General features: G+C 43.1%; 1 protein-coding gene across 1 annotated transcript in view; it reads right to left on the bottom strand.

Moving 5' to 3' along the window:
• Positions 1-11,408, bottom strand: part of TTI1 (TELO2 interacting protein 1) — a gene marked incomplete at its 3' end in the record, with an annotated part of 28,437 nt that extends 17,029 nt beyond the window's left edge. Inside the window, exons 1-3 of the mRNA XM_079719822.1 lie at positions 9,092-11,408; positions 4,523-4,732; positions 1,245-1,393 (exon numbers count right to left, since the gene is read on the bottom strand). Coding sequence (XP_079575948.1) covers positions 1,245-1,393; positions 4,523-4,732; positions 9,092-11,393 — 2,661 coding nt within the window. The 5' untranslated portion in view covers positions 11,394-11,408. The remainder of the gene's footprint in view (positions 1-1,244; positions 1,394-4,522; positions 4,733-9,091) is intronic.
• Between the last annotated feature and the right edge of the window lie 6,526 nt (positions 11,409-17,934).

The following is a 17,934-nucleotide window of genomic DNA, read 5'->3' on the forward strand; positions in this document are numbered from 1 at the left end:
TTCCCCTCGAGAGCTAGGAAGTTCCATGAAGACAGGGATCACGTCTGCTTCGTTTCCTTCTATATACCCTCTGCCTGACCTATAGCAGTCCTCAATAAGCATTTAGTGAATAAGCGAATAAGTGAATGAGTGTATATGCCACGTCTGATGCTAACTGTTTTATATTTATAGTCAATGACCCAGTGAGGTAGGTACCATCATTTTCATTTTACAGATAAAGAAGGTGATGCTCAAAAAGGTGAACTGGCTTACTCCAGGTGGCATGGCTAGTGAAGGGCAGAGCCAGGACGGGAACTCGGGTGTGCAGACCTGACTCCAGGGCTGATGCTCTCAATAGCTACAGTGTGTATACGCTGCTACAAAGCCTCCAGAAGAGGGAAGACACTTTCCTAATATATCAACCAGACACCACCAACAAAAGGCTCCTGAAGAGTGCCTCCTGAGTGGAAAACCCGACAATGCTAAGAAGTATCTCTGGGAAGACTAAACAAATTCCGCAAAACCCAGATGCTGAGTGAGGTAATCTGTGGGTCAGGGTTTCCCAGCCCCCCACCCATGACCAGGGCAAAGTGCTCTCATCACTATCAGTAATGCAGGGAGGCGGCTGTTTCTCACTGCTGTTTGGGGGTAGGGAGGAATGGGTCAGGCTGTGCTTTCCTTTGGGTGTAAGATCTGCCCCCAGGTGATTCTGAAAGCTGTGTCCCCCATGCCCACCCCGCCCCACTGTCCTGTTATCGGAGTCACTACTGTATAGTTTAAGTCTTTGCTGATGGGGAGGCTGCTTGGGAAACTGCTAGTAAACAAGGATGTAAGATTAAGAAAAGTGTGGGTGCCAGGCCTAGGATGAAAATGGAAACAGAAACAGAGACAAGGGCTAGCGTCAGGCTTGGACGAATGACCACTTCAAAATATTAAAACCTGTGTCCCACATTAAGTCAGTTCAGAAAGTGATATCCTTTCCAAATCATATGACTTTTTACCCCTTGGAGATGCAATAACGCTCCAAAACTTTGTGGTTTTTAATTCTACCAAGGGGACTCAGATCCCTTTTGGCTTCTGGACTGATACAGAAAGACGTAAGACGGGCATCCCACAGATAAATTCCTCCTGATGCCTTCTCTTGGCCACTGCACACGCACTGGGAGATAAGGGGGGGTCTCCTTGCTCATCCATGTAGTCATTGCCAATAGACCAAACCTCAGTCCCGCAGCTCTGTGAATGCAGGGAAAGGGCCGCACACTGACCTTCAAGCGGATTTTCAGATTTTTGTCTGACATCAAGTGGATGCAGCGCTCCATCACGTCCGTGGCTATTTGGATCTGCACTGGCAGTGGTGGCTGCACACTGGGATCAGTGTCATTCTCATCCACTTCGGGAGGGTCTGACTGCTCCTCTGGAAAAAGAGCATAACTGGGGGCAGTGTTTTACGAGAGATGCCCCACCCCAACTTGATCTCCCAACTTCAGATCAGGAGTAAGACTTACAAGGGAAAATGTCTAGGAACTGATCCCAAGGAAACCATGTAAAATTTGGGTCAAGCTACGAGTCAAGATATTCACCGAAGCATTACCTGTAACAGCTAAAAACTGGGGGAAAACCTTCCACGTCCACTCAAGGGGGTACGGTTATATTAACCATGGTATATCCATACAATGAATGGCACATTATGAGGGCCTGAAAATTTGCATTTACCAAGGGCTTTAATGACAAGGGAAAATGCTTATGAAATAACATTGTGTTAAAAAGAGAAAAGCAGGATACGAAATTGCATACACAGTGTGAGCACTATTATATAAAGTTTTATATAAAGACCGGAGGAAGTTCAAAATATTAACAGAGACGGGGTCATGAGTTAATGGATGATTTTTATTTTTTCCCTATATCCTTAGTCTTTTCTAAGTTGCCATTAATAAATATTTAAAATAAAAACATAAGAGGGCAAGATTCTAATTTGGAGCCCCGAGGCTGGCAGCTCCCTGGCTGGCCTCTGGCCCTTTACTCTCTTTCCTTTCCTTTTGGTTCATCTTTTGACTAAAGGGGGTACATGCCTGTCTTCTCTACCAGCCTGTAAGATCTTCTGAGGGCCAAGATGAAGCCTTACGCATCTTGGTATGAGGGACAACACCAGGGCAGCCTGGTGCAATATACAGGGATGGGGTTTGGTCAGAGGACTAAAGTCTTGCCTCCACATCCTATTAGCAACTCCTCTCATCCCACGTCACCTCATTTGAAAAAAAGGGATAAAGCATGTATACCTCATCTGCTTGCTGAGAGAGTTAAATGAGATGAATGTCACCAGCTATTATCATTTTTTTTTTTTTTTTTTTTTGCGGTACGCGGGCCTCTCACTGTTGTGGCCACTCCCGTTGCAGAGCACAGGCTCCGGACGCGCAGGCTCAGCGGCCATGGCTCATGGGCCCAGCCGCTCCGCGGCATGTGGGATCTTCCCAGACCGGGGCACGAACCCGTATCCCCTGCATCGGCAGGCGGACTCTCAACCACTGCGCCACCAGGGAAGCCCTATTATCATTTTTTTCATTGCCTGGAGTACTGCATTGCATGATAGGTGCAAGTTTGTAAATTAAAACAACAAAAAGACTTGAGAGTTGCATGAAACCCTGAAAATTCCTCCCCTGAAGGTTTTCCTCTAGCTGCTTATAGCCTCCAGTCTCCCCACACCCTCAATACCAGCTGTGCTCATTTACACTGAGCTAAGCATTGCTCCCCTAACTTTCTGCCATTTCAGTTTCCTCTGCTGGAAAAACAGAACCTTACAGTAGAGTCCACACCTGTCTCTAACAGACACTGAAAAGATAAATGAAAATGCATTTGTAGAATGCTTGGATTTCTTGGAGGAAGGGACCTCAGATATACAAGGTGCTCTTACTGTGGTTAAAACAAAAAACCCATGTCAAACCAACATCAATCCAAACATTCCTTATAATGCCAAGTGTGTGGTGTGTACTTGATGAACGATAATTGTAAGAATGATAAGGCTGTGCTTTTCTTTCTAGAGGAGGATTTGTTGTTTGAAATTCACCTACTGTGAAATGTTATCTGAGGGATGTGGATTTTGCTATCAGAAGAAAGATTTGATTCATTCGGTCTGCTCCTAGCCAACATCAACTAGAACCAGAAGATCCTAATCATGAAAGAATGGATTCAGTGACAATGCTAGAATGTCAAACAAGAATGGCAAATCTGGATTACGAGGGATCAAAATGCCTCTTCTTCATGGTTTCTAGGCTTGAGCAAGGGATGCAGTTTATGAGAAGGACTGGGTTGGCTCAAGAAACAAAACTGAGAAGAAAAAGCCTGATAGATTTCTGATTAGAAAATTCTGTTCTTGGGGAGAATAACAACTCAACTCTGCATAAATCATTATTTGGGCCTTGTGATGCTTCCCTGCTATTTAGAAGGAACTTGTTGTAGTTAGTTGCATTGAACTACTATTTCCTGTTATCCTGGAGGTACTGGCTTCAGTTCACCAGAGTAGAGTGCCAAAAAAAAAAAAAAAAAAGAAAAAGAAATCTGCTCTCTTCCGACCTAACAAACTAATTTGGGACTCAGTTTGATTTAGGATAGTTCTGAGACCACCAAGCTCATTATGACTTGGCATTTTATATTTGCAGAGGAGATTCTAATAATTTATTAATCCTTTCGTGACCTGAAACTACAGATTGAGCTTGTGAATAAAACAGGCCAGAGCTTCAACTAGCCTGAACTCCCTTCTCCTTTATCATATAAATTGGTAAGAAAAACACTGGAATCTACTCCTACCAATAAATAAAATAAATGGACAAAGCATATGAAAAGATAATGGGCATAAGAAAAAATTGTTAGGAAAGATGCATACAGAAAGATGCTCAACCTTTCTAGCAATCAAAGAAATGCAAAGTAAAATAACGAGAACCATTTTAATTTAGCAAGAAGTAAAACTGGTTAATAGTCAATGTTGGCAAGCTTGTGGTGAAACCAGTATTAATCCTGAACTGCAGAAGAGAAGGTGTACATTGCCACAACCTTTCTGAAAGACAATTTGGCAAGCGTAACATGATGTTCATATCCCTGACCTAGAAATCTCACTTCTGAGATTTATACAGAAATATGCAAAAAGAAGAAGAAGGTCACGTGCATAGAATCATGCACTGCAGCACTGTTTATTAGAGTGAAAAGCTAGAAGCAACCTAAACTTCCCACAGGGGAATGTATACTTAGTGGCAGCTATTAAAACATTAATTATGAAAACTCCATAGCAACATGAAGAGTTCCTTATTATATAACGAAATGCAAAAAGGGTATAATGCATTTAAACTGTGGCTGCAACCAAACAAAAACATGTTTGCAATATAAAAGGATGGAAAAAGACGACACACAAAGTGAGAATGCTTACGTCTGCATGGCGGGGGTTATTTGTGACCTTTCTTATTTCCAAACTTTCTATCATGATGTTTCATTGTTTTTACAATAATCTGCTTCCAAAAAGTAAAAAACAGCTGAGGCCAAAATAAATAATAGTTACCTTCTTCATTATCAAAATCCGAGACATTTCCATCTGCTACATCCTTTTCCTTGAGGTAGTTCAGCACAAACTGTTCAATGTCTTCGGCTGTTGTGGTATTCTCACGTCCTTTCTCAAGACTTGCCGGTCTTTGGCTCAAATGACTTCCCTCTTTCCCTACACTTTGCTCTTGGAGTTGCCCGAGATGACCTGTGTCTGGGAACCACTGGGCTATAAATAAAGTGTTATAATGATCACCTTGGTCATTGACAACAGGCATTAGTACTTTCTAAGTAGAATAAGCTCTCTGCCATGGCCTGCATGGTGCCCACAGGATCCAGTCCCTACCTGTCTCTCCAACCTCTTCTTCTAACCACTCCTGGCTGCCCAATGTGCCAGGTATCCTCCTGCCTTAGAACCTCTGCACATGCTGTTCTTACTATCTGGAATACTTTAACCTCCTATGTAACATCTGGTTAATTCCAACTCACTTTTCATGTTTCAATACAAATATACGTTGCCTAGTAAAGCCATCCCTTGACGTACCCCCCCACCCCGCCAATCTAACTTAGGTCTTTTATACGCTGTCTTATACAGCACCATGTTCTTTTCTTTCAACTCATTACAATTTGTAATTACTGTATTTACTTTGTATGTATTGTTTAGTGTCTGAATCTCCCATTAGACACTGTGTTCCATTGATCACCACTGGAAAGCTAATATGCCCAGCATGGAGTGGGTGCTCAAAATATATGCTGAATGAATAAATACGCTAGACTGGAGGAAAGCTACTAGTGACAAAATTCTGAGTGCAGGATACACTGCTCATTAGCGGAAGAGAGGCTCTGCAGAGCCTTGAGAGCGGACACAGTCTCACATAGGTATTTGATATAAAATGCTTCAGAAGGCTGGCATTTTCTCTCCAAAGCTTTTCCTTTTTTAGTGATGCTCCAATACTTCTGATGTGTCACTGCAGAATAAGCCTTAAACATTACAGAACCAGTGGTTTTCAAACTTTGTCTTGAGGAGCCCTAGGGCTCTGCAGAAATGTCTCAGGGTCACAACAGGGAGGGGCACCCAGAGACAGCAGGTTAAAGGGTGGGAACAGGGTTTCTATGCCTTCTTTCACCAGCCCTGCTCTAATTTGAACTCTTTTTGTATACTGGGGTCCCCTAGGGCTTCATTTCAAATAAGGGTCTTAATACTTAAAGAATGAATCAACCAGAAAACCCTATGGCCTGAATTTTTGCCCTCCTTTTGCAGAGAGCAGGGGAGAAGTCTCTGATGACCTTTAGCACCTGCTAATCTCTTTTCTATCAAGGAGCATCTGCACAGACCACAGCAACAGCAGATGGGCTACGCCAGGGCCAGGCCACTGGGAGCAGCAGAGAGCAAATGCTGGATGGGAGAGCATTCGGTCCCGTACCTGGAGGTTCCTACATGAAGGAACCTCGATTATGCCATTTCTTCAGTGCCCAGACATAAACCTGTCCTTAATGTACTCTGAGGGACTGCATTCCCAATGGGTTAAAGCCAGGGCCCAGCATTTACACTGCTAAAAGTAGACATGCTGCAAAGATTATTTTCTAGATTTAAGACAAAGCAGCTCGACCTCACTCTTAATGCAAATTAAACTATAATAAGGTGCACTTTTTCTCCTACTGGATTAGCAAAGATCAAAAAGCTAGGTAATATACAGTGTGGGTGACGGGGTGGCAAAATTGGCGCTCTCTTACATTGCTGATGGGAGTTTAAATTGGTGCAACCTCTTCACGGAGCAATTTGAAACTCTTTATCTATCACAGATTTAAATGTAATACCCTCTAAGCCAGCAACTGTCTTAGGAATATACTCTACTGGTATACTCAGACATGTCCAAAATGACCTACAGAGAGTACACTGCAGCATTTTGGGGGTGGAGAGGGCAAAAGACTGGAAACAACCAAAATGTCCACCAAGAAAGGGCTGCTTAAATTATGGTGCAGCCACACAATAGAACATTGTGTCCAGAAAAACACGGCCTTGCATGTGTGGATGTGGCACAATCTCTGAGTGCTGAGGTATGTGGTATGGATGCTTTCTCATTTTCAAATCTACCCAATTTTTTTGTTGTTATGAATAATCATTGAATCAGTAGTTGGTGCTAAGCAGTAATTTAACTGATGCTTCTTGCCTTCACTGTGGAACCTAATGCTTTTTTAGTCAATGCCTGTGAAACACTGTGTATGTGGTAACTCAATTTCCTAAAAGAAATACTGGGTTCTTTTAAAACCTTTTGGAAGTTCTCTGAGACCACACTTCCACTCCCATCTTAAAAGAGTGACCATCAGTTAGACAATTCGAATGACAAGAGGACACGCCAGCAGACAGTGCTACTTTGATTTGGGTGAGACTGATCCACTCCCCAGTACTGCTTACCATTCAAAATGCAAGTGTAGTCAGGGTTATCTCAAAACTTTCAGAAAAGCTATCCCCACTTTTGCTGCTTTTCCTAGGATGCTCTCAAGTCAAGCTTAACCATCCTCATTTTCCTCTCTGCAATTTAGAGAAAAGGTGCTACACAGGATTCCTCTTTAGAGATGACCAAAGACACTGGCAATCTAAGGCAATTCAATTTTCATGGCCCAAATGGATATATCTCCTGAGAGGATATATTTAATAGGCCTTTTATTAATATATTTTTTAAAACTCAAACTGACATGTAGTAGAGTTACTCAAAACGCTAAGCATGGAAGCCTGGGGTATATTTGGGCCATGGAAGCCACTCATAGTCTAAAATCTATAAGCAGTAAGCCAGTCTTAGGAGTGTTTCCATGTTCTTCTTGGTCACCACTGCCATCCCAGTGACTAGTCCAGCACACAGGCTTCTGAGTGGTTGCAAAATACAATCCCCACTCCTTCCCTTGGTCTACAAGGCCCCGTGGGATTCATCCTCACCCAGCCTTCCAATTTCATCTTGTGTCACTGTCTCCACAATGATCTCTTCTCCATTCTCCAAAGACTCCAAGCCCTTTCTTCCCTCCAGGCCTTTGCACCTGCTGTTCCCTTTGCCTGAATGTTCTTAAAAACCATAAAAAGGATGTGACAGCTCCATATGTACTGATGGGCCCTTCTCAGCCTTCAGGTCTCAGCTCTAATGCCATTTCCTCAGAAAGGAAGTGCCATGATCAAGTCCCCTGACCACTCTGCTACTGTCCTGTTACTCTCTTGCAGTAGCAGGAAAGCTCCTTGAGTTTAGTCATCTTGTTCACTGCTGAATCCTGACTACTTAGCACAGTGTCTAACATACTGCAGGTAATCTTTACTGAATGAATAAAAGAATACGTACACTGCATGTGAACGCTCATGAAAGAATGAATGAACACTGGAAGTGGTATCAGCTACAGGGCAGAGGACTGTCCCTGTTCAGTCACCTTCCTTGAGAAACTTTCTTACACGGTCTTAGCTTTTTCAGCTGACAAAATGAGGTCAGTGACCTTTCCACCTACTTTGGCGGCTATTAGAAGTACTGAAATAAATACTGGAGGTATGCTCTTTGGATAAAAGGAACTCATGTATATAGCTCATATATATATATATATTTTTTTCATTCGAAGATTGACTATCCAGTGATGGGATTCTTTTTCTTATAGTCCAAAACTTTGCCTTTTTTTTTTTTTTTTGCAGTACGCGGGCCTCTCACTGTTGTGGCCTCTCCCGTTGTGGAGCACAGGCTCCGGACGTGCAGGCTCAGCAGCCATGGCTCACGGGCCCAGCCGCTAAACGGCATGTGGGATCTTCCCGGACCGGGGCACGAATCTGTGTCCCCTGCATCAGCAGGCGGACTCTCAACCACTGCGCCACCAAGGAAGCCCAAAACTTTGCCATTTTAATGGTGGGTAACACCTCCAACAGACACCCAACAGGGTGAAAGGGAAGTAGAGAAATTCAAACCACCTCATACAATTAAAAGGTTAAAAGAAAGTTTCTAGACCTGCTAGAAACATGGCAGTCACTAGCTAGCTACATGTGGCTATTTAAGTAAAAATAAAAAATTCAGTTCCTCAGCTGCACTAGCCACATGTAGTTATTGTATTGGACAGAATAGATATAGAACAGTTCCATCATCACAGAAAGGTCTATTGGACAGTACTGTTCTAGATTATCTGTGGACTGAATAATTTACATTAGTCCTGTTCACCATTAGCATAGATACTGCTAACTCTAAATATTGTCAGAAGCAGTCTGGTATATTGAAAAGAACAAAATTGTCATAAATCCTGACTTGCCTCCTTATTAATTGTGTGACCTTGGCTAAGTAGGAGCTCACTGAGCCTTAGTTTTCCTTACCTGCAAAATAAAAATAATGTTTACATTTAGTCTGCAGGGTTTATGTCCCTGGGACAGAGCAGGGGTTCAATAGATGGTAGAGATTATTAAAAGTATAAAAACATAAGCAATGGAACTCTACCGTAACATGTGGGACCAGACAGACACCTATTCAAATAACGTCCTCCATAGCATAACCCCAAACAAAGAAAAAAACAGTTAGGCGAACAAGGATACTATTCCTTCCCTCCAATCAGCATTAAAAAAGGGCTCTCAATGTACCTAATGCTGCCAGCAGGGCATGCAGTACACTGACAAAGGAAGTTGTTCTCTTATCATAAAATTGGTCCAGGGTAGCCAAGACATCTTGAACCACATCTGCCACCAACGGGAGCAGGCTAGCATCTGAGTTCTGTAGCATGACTTCCAAGACCTTCGGGGTATGCGGGTGGAGAGATAGATGACGCAGATTTAAAGAGATCCCATTTACCAAATAGTCTGAATTCTCATTGATCAGCTGCTGCAGGGAGTCGTAGCCACAAGCCTGGCAAATGTCCATCATGGTACTGATGGCCGCCTGACTGATAAGCAGGGTTTGGTCTCCAGCTTTCTCCAGGACTGGATAGAGGGCTGACATCAAGAGCAAACGGAAGTCTTTCCCTAGTGCGTGTGCAAAGTGGCCAATCCCTTCCAACTGGATGCATATTTGCCAGATGTTACTGTTCATGGAGCAGATCGTGGGACTTGGCTTTGAGAAGGTGGGAGAAGAGGTAGCCTGGCAGGTGTGTGCACCAGATGTGAGGGCCTGAAGGCCTGACTGCATCATCGTCAGCTCCTCTCCCACTTCTTCAGCTTCCAGGCAAGTGACCAAATACCAGTTTTCTTGGCTTGTGTATTCTTCAAGTATTGATGTCACGATCTCCCTCAGTTCCTCTGGGTTTGTTTTAACGTGTTTTTCATGAAGATTCTCTACCCCTAACCCAGCAGCCCCTACAATCAGTTCATTAAGGATCATGGCGGCCTGCTTCCGGTAAACCACAGACTCGTGGTACAGTTCCATAAAGGAATCCATGAGCAAGTAGAGGTTCCCATAGAAACCAAGAAGCTGACAAACCTGCCTCAACAGCAGGAAAACCCTCTCGTCAGTGAAGAAGCGGAAATATCTCCTCTGCATTTGAGCCCATGGCCGCGAGGCTGAAGTCTCTGGAGAAGTGCTCAGATGCTCAGAGTTCCAATGCCGCTCTTCAACGATTTTGATGTCGCTCACGTCTAATTCCAGAACTTGGATAAGCGCTTTGGAAAGGCGCTGGAGATGGGCCACAGAGTTGAGGACAAAGTTCACTTTGGGGCCCAAGAGTTTCAGGTACCCAAGTAACAAGGAGAGAGTAGAGAATCTGCCCTGATCGTCTTGGGAGTTCATCAGGCGGGGAAGGGACGTGGCAAGGGAGTGCAGGTTTTCTGACAAGATGTCGGCAAAGGCTCTGCTGCCCACCACGACTTTCTCATCTGCAAAACATCTCAGAATTTTATTGCACTGGGCTTGGACGTCAGGACTCTCATCATTTACCAGACTCACCAGAGCCTTCAGAAGGGGACCAGCCGATTCGACCAGTGACTGACTGCACTTCAAGAGAAGGGCCTCGACAAAGTCTATCAGTTCCAGCCTCACCTTCCAGTGTGGGTGAACTGAAACGCACTCAATTATCTTTTTAATAAGGACAGTCAACCTGTCGCCGGTATTTTTTACCCAACTGGCTTCCCTGTGAACCAACAGCTCCGCTACTCTGTGCTCCACAGCAGGCTTTGCTCGGACCTCTGAGACCCTTCTGAGCTGTTCATCAGCCATAATGAAGCTCACTGTCTTGTAAAAGACCTTTAGGGAAGACACGACAATGCTGTGCCCTTGTTTAAAGTCTCCTGTGATGACCCTGGTCAGTGTAGTTGAGAGGCCAGGTAAAAAAGAAGCAAACAAATCCCCCAGCTGCTTTTGCTCAAGTTCATCCAAGGACCTTGGATGGTCTTGACACTCACATTGAAAGAGTAGAACCTGTAAACATTTTAAGGCAGCCATTTTAATTTGTTTTGATTTCTCCTGTTCTGCTAGGCCTAACAATAAAGATACAGCAAATCCTAAACGAGGCAGAATGGAGGGCTCATAAATAGTCAGAATGATGTCCCCATAAGCCGAGTGCATTAATGCACTGAGGCCCTGGATCACAGCCAATTTCAACTCCTCTGACACAGCTGCAGGTTTCTGGGAGTTGGGTGAATACAGGCAAGCAGAGAGATCTGAAAAGAGTTCCTGGAGAAGTTCTTGTTCCTTCACACACGTTGAAGAGAGGACATGGGTGATGCATTCCACCACACTCTGGATCAAGCGCTCTCTTTTGGGGCCCAGGGTCTTCAGGGTAAATCGCAAAGGGAAGAGGATGTACTGCTGAAGTTCCTGAAGGGCAGAGTCACTCACGACTTGTAACTGTGCCTGCAGACGCTCCACATTCTCCACTGTCTGGGTCTTTGTGAGCTGAACACAGATGGGACGCAAGACGCCAAAGGCCTCCTCTGGAGTATCAAAAACCGCCATTGTGCAACAGGCTTCCTCTCACTGAGGAAACACCCTGAAGGCTGGAGGGAGAAGACTTTTCAGTAAAGAAGGCCAAACTCAAAGCAAATACAAAGTGAACTTGCACTCATTCATTCAACAGACATTCAGTGGGGGCTTATGTACCAGTCACTCCACATGGTGCTAGGGGAGCAGTGGAACGGAAAAGAGCCGGTTCCTAGTCTTAGGGAGCTCCCAGTCCAGGGAGGGAAGCAGATGTACAGTTACAACACAGTCTCTTAAGAATTAGGCTAGGCCTGTGCTTGTGGTCCTACATGAGTGTAGAAGACGTATGCGTCATAACACTCAGAAAGCCAGGGTGGGTTTCACAGGAGGAAGATGCTTGAGCCAAGACTCAAGGGAGGAGTGAATTGGAACCTGTGGGCTATTCTAAAGAGTATTGATTTTAACCTGTGGTAGTGATGGAAAGCCACTGAAGGTTTTGTCTTTTTTAACTTGAGGTATAATATACATAGAGCGAAAGGCACTAGTCTTTTTTTTTTTTTTTTTTTTTTTTTTTGCGGTACGCGGGCCTCTCACTGTTGTGGCCTCTCCCGTTGCAGAGCACAGGCTCCGGACACGCAGGCTCAGCGGCCATGGCTCACGGGCCCAGCTGCTCCGCAGCATGTGGGATCTTCCCGGACCGGGGCACGAACCCATGTCCCCTGCATCGGCAGGCGGACTCTCAACCACTGCGCCACCAGGGAAGCCCAGCACTAGTCTTAACATAACAGCTCAGTGAATTTTAATGTACGCAGAGACTCATAGAACCACTACCCAAAATAAGATATATAATATTTCCAGCACCCTGGAAGGCTCCCTCATGCCCCTTTGCAATCAATTCCTATTTCTCCTGCCCAGAGGTAACCATTACTCTGACTTTTATCAGCCTGGACTAATTTTACCTGTTCTTGTCATGGAGAGGTTTCAAGCAGAGGGTGATAGGAACAATTTTATGCACTGAAAAGACCCCCTGGCAGCCAGTAATACAGGAGAAGATTCAGAGCTGGGTGAGACTGAAAGCAAAACAAAACGAAAGGGAGTGGCCAGAGAAATGGGAAAACCAGGAGCGCACACTATCACAGAGACCACGGGAGAAGAGAGATTTGAGCAGGATGGAGAGATGGATGGCACGCAGGCAGTGAAAGGAGACAGGTTTATAGGTAAGTGAAGGAGCTGTGCGACTTTACACATGGGCTATCAGCCCATGACTTTGCATTTCCCCTCACAGAGAAGAGGCTCTTTTCTCTGTGAGGGGAAATGCAAAGTCATGGACCGATAGCGAATAAGAAGGCGGGTAAACAGAGGGCTTGAGGAGAGAAATAAAATTCTCAAATATTCCCTTTGGGGAAGCAGAGCATGCTGGGAAGACACAGAAGTGTGGCCCAAGGGTACTGAGGACTGAGTTGAAGCTGGAGACCATTAAACATGCACAACTGTAAAACGCTGGTACTAGATGGAGGTTTAGAGATCACCTAGTCTGGTGGTGTCTCCTTCTCTCTCTCTCTTTCTCTCTCTCTGTCTCAGCTCTATTTGCCGGGGGCTTCTGAACAGATGATGACAAGAAAGTGTCCGCTGCTTCTCGCTGTCCCCAGTAGTGCTGGCAGGCAAGTGGTGCCTGGTGGGTGTGGGCAAGACCTGCTCAGCCCAGAGAGAGAGCTGGTGCTGGATCTCCTCCATGGGTCGGGAGAGGGCTCCAGGGCAACAATCAGGCTCTCATACCCTGGACAGAGTCTGGTCCACAGAACTCCATGAGAGCAAAGGCAATGCTGGTCTGTGAGGTTCCTTGGGGGGATATCTCCTGGTCTGTGACCCTCAAGAAGCCAGGGAAGGGAAGAAGCTCAAATCTTCCCTATTCCAGGCTAGCAAAATGCCAGGTGTGGAGGCCAGAAAGCTGGGCCAGGGACTACTGACACCCTATCAGCACCAGCTCACACACTGATGACCCTGAGGCTACTGTGCCACGCCTTACCCAAGGTACTAGTAGTTAGAACAACAGAAGCAAAGGAAGTAACCACTTAATGGGACCCAACAGTCAGGAGCAGGAAATGCAAATAGAGCACCCTTGAGGTGGTGAAACTTAGTTTAACAGAAATGCTAAAGGAGACAGACAAGACTATGAAAAATAATTAAGACCAATAAGGAAATTCAATTACAAGACAAAAGATATTTCTTAGAATTTAAAAACATGTCTCTCTACACTAAAAAAGCTCAATTGATTAAAAAAAAAAAGGCGGTTAATTGCTGAGATCCAATTAGTGGCTGGGAAGATCAAGCAGAGCTATCTTAAAACTGAGCAAAAATACAAAGAGATGGAAAATGTGAGACTTGGAGCACAGATCTGGGAGAACCCACATATAAATAGCTGGGAATTCTGGAAGGGAAAAAAGGAACAGATGGAGGAGCTAAAACAAATAAATAACTGAAACATTTCTCTGAGCTGCAAAAGGATTTATCTGGAGATTGAAAAGACTGAAGGATACACATCTAGTCAAATTGTGGTAAAATTCCTGTACACTAAAAGATAAACGGAAAAAAAAAATCACATATGCCTTCAGGAAGAAACAACAAATAACTTATAAAGGAAAAAGACCGTCTTTGGACTTCTCATTTGCAATAGAAGAGAGTGGAAGAGCATCTACTGACTGCAAATAAAGGATTATGGCCCCCAAACCCTACTTACAGCGAAGATATTCAGCTGTCAGGGTGAAAGAGCCGTATGCAAGGATTCAGAGAGAGTAGCACCACGTGCCCTACCAGAGGACTCCATTCAAACAAGAAGTGACTCGAAACAGACCTAAAATGGGAAGATGAATGAAGAAGGAAACGTTGCTGAGTAACGTTTTTTTCTTTTAGTATGGAAAACTTTCTTCCAATAAAACGTTTAAGTGGAAGCCCAGCACGTAAAACAGATAAAATCAGAGGGTCTGGTTAAACCTGGGGTGAAGGCGATGGCCGGGGGCTCTGCATCTCTCTTACTTATCTCAGGAGTTTCAAGACAGTAACCTGGGGTCCCCTGAACTATGTTCTCAGATTATATGACAAAAACTGTAATAGAGCAAGTGAAGTGAGAACACAACCTGTCCCAAACTGAACTTATCCGTTTTCTTCTGTATTCCCTTTGTGACTTATGGTCCTCACCTGGGCTAGACGCCTTAGCCTCTCTGCTTTCGTTCACCTCCCTCTTAATTCCACTGTTCCCTTAAATTTCATCAGTTCTACCCCATCAACATCTTTCAAAACTGTTGATGATGATAATCATCTATTTGATATTGGACTGACCGTAATGGTTTCTTCTCTGACCACCCTTGCCTTGTGTGCTTGCCCTTCTTGAATCCATATTTCACACTGACATGTAAGTAATTTTTTTAAAACAAAAATCTGGATCACTCTTTTCCATGTTTAAAATCCTTCACCTGCTCTTTGTAGCCTGCCTAAAGCACAGACACCTTTTTTACCGTGGCATACAGGGCCCTGCACCATCAGGCCCCTGCCTGTCTCATCAACCTCATTTCGCACTGCTTCACCGCTTGAACTTGAAACTGCAACCATGTGAAATTATAAAACTTGCAATTTCCTAAACAGGTAGTGCTATTTCATATTCTCCTCCTTTCTCCTACCACTGTATGTACTGCTATTACAGTATTTAACATGCTGAATTATTTTGTATATGCCTGTTTTACCTACTTTAGACTGGGCAATCCTACACCTAGAACCTACAAGGGCATCTGGCATATGATAAGCACTCAGAAACATCTGTACAGATTCTCCTTTCAAGTAGGATATAGTAAGGTATGGCAGGCCAATACTCCTGGTGACAACTAGAGAAACCAGATAAATTATAAAAATCGTTTCTTAAAGCATCAAATAATTGCAGAAGCAACAAAGACCAGATGAACTAATACTCTAGTGAAGGATGAAAGTTCACAGTAAGTCAACAATCAATAGTTGGGTTTTTTTGTTTGTTTGTTTGTTTTCCATTTGCTGATCCTGGACATGGCTCAGGATTACGAAGAGGCCCAGGCTGAGGGCTGTCACTGAGGAAAAAGAAACCATGATGCTTTTAATGTGGTCATATAGGAATGGAGTCCTATATGCAAAACCGTAGTCTTCAGGGATCTCAAAATACATGACTTCTGAGAGAAGGCTGCTGCTGGGGGACAAATGGCTGAGAAACGTCCAAACAAATGAAAGAGATCAACCCACAGATTCAAGAAGCTCAGCAAAGCCCAAGTTGACAATACAAAGAGAAACACACACAGACACATCATAGTCAAACTGCTGAAAAACCAAAAGTATGGAGAAAAATCTTAAAAGTAATGCAGCAACAGAAGTGACAGGCAACTTCTCTAAAGAAATGATGAAATCCAGAAAAAAACAGAATGACATCTTTAAAGTGTGAAAAGAAAGTAACTGCCAACCTTGAATTTTACACCCTATAAAACTATCTTTCACAACTGAAGGTAAAATGCAAGACAATAATGCACAAAAGGTGCATGGATAGTATAAAAGGAGTTAAGTGTATTAAGAGTCTAGCAGTATCAGGAAGTGATAAAAAAAATCTGTATTAGACTGTTAAGAATGCATGTCAAGAATGCATGTTGAAATCTATAGGGTAAACTCCAAAAGAGCTATAAAAGTTCAGACAGTAGTAAAAATGGGATAATAAGTACTTTTGATTGATCCAAAAGGTGAAAAATGAGAAAAAGGAAAGCAAAACTGGTGGGTCAAACAGAAAACAAATACTTAATAAGATGATGAACAGAAGCCCAACTGAAACACTGATTACATGAATTCAGAGTTTCTCAACAGTGGCACTACTGACATTTTGAGCTGGATAATTTGTTGGTGGAGAGCTGTTCTGTGCACTGTCAGATATTTAGCAGCATCTTTGGCCTCTGTCCCCAACATGCCAGTAGCACTCCCCCAAGAGTACCAACCAAAAATGTCTCCAGATACTGCCAAATGTCCTGTGTAGTGCAAAAATCACCCTGGATAAGAACTGCTGGTATAGAATCAACATAATCCCAATCAAAACCCCAGCAGCATTTTTATAGAAAGTTATAAGACGACTCTAAAATTGATATGGGAATGCAAACAACCTAGAATAGCAAAGACAATCTTGAAGAAGAGGAATTAAATTGGTAAATTTTGGTGGTGTCATTTTTACACTATCTGATTTCAAGATTTACTGTAAAGATACAATAATTAAAGGGCAAAAAGAAAGACAAACAGATTAGTGGAACTGAATAGAGTCCAGAAATAGCCCCCACATATACAACAGAGAGTCCATATATAGACTCACATACCTGACAAAGTTGACACTGAAATCAACTGGGAAAGAATGGTCTTTTCAATTAAAGGTACTGTGCCACCTGGCTATCCACATGAAAAAATATATAGGTCTTGATTACATCTCATACTAGATTTAAACATGAAATGTCAAATAACAAAGCTTTCTGAAGAAAACAAAGAACGTCTTTGTAATCTTGGAGTAGCCAAAGATTTCTTAAACAGGACACAGAAAAGAGCTAACCATAAAAAAATGATAAATTGGACTACACTGAAGTTAATATAAAAGATTTTCTATAAATCATTAAGAAAAAGACAATCCAACAGAAACATGGAAAAGAACTTGAACAAGCATACCACAATAGAGGATATCCAAATGGCCAATAAACATATGAAAAGACATTAACATCACTGCTCCAGAAAATGCAATACAAAACCACAACAAAATACCATTACACACCCACCAGAAGGGCTAAGCTGAAAAAAAGGGGAAAGAAAGAAAAAGGAAAAGAAAATCCTAGGTGTTGGCAAGGATATAAAACAACCAAAACTCTCATTCAATGCTGGTAAGAGTGTAATTGATACAACTACTTTGGAAAATCCTTAGGCAATATCTATTATTCTAAAGGTAAACATACATATGCTCTATGATCTAGTAATCACATTCTTTGATATATACCTAACAGAAATGCATACATAAATTTACCAATAGATGTGTTCTGGAATACACTAGCCACAACTGTCCCCACAAAGAAACTACCCAAATGCACATCTATAGTAGAATGGATAAACTGTGGTATATTCTTCCAATGGGATACTATACAGATGAAGACTTACCACAATTGGAGATCTTCAAAAGAATGGGTTACGGGCTCAGAAATACATAAACCAGCTTTCTGTAAGGAAGAGAGTATAACAAATTGCTAGTATGGCATGACTATAAAAGGCAATCATATACCTTTATGGGATGGTCATGAAATCACACCTGTGTGACAATATGTCGATTACAGAAGGAACTGCTCAGAGATTTAGAAGCTTAGGAGTCCTAGATTCTATTCCGATAAAATGCAACACTGATTAAAGTGACACTGCAAAGTTTGATGTTTATATAACTGACAGCAACTGGGGTATTCTGGCCCAGAAAGTGATACTGGGGTGAGGCATTCAGAACAAGCTGATTCTCAGGGTGAGCAGAGAAAACAACCCAGAGTTCAACTGTGGCAGACAGTGA

The sequence above is a fragment of the Hyperoodon ampullatus genome (genome assembly GCF_949752795.1).
Source record: "Hyperoodon ampullatus genome assembly, chromosome: 14".
NCBI classification, from domain to species: domain Eukaryota; kingdom Metazoa; phylum Chordata; class Mammalia; order Artiodactyla; family Ziphiidae; genus Hyperoodon; species Hyperoodon ampullatus.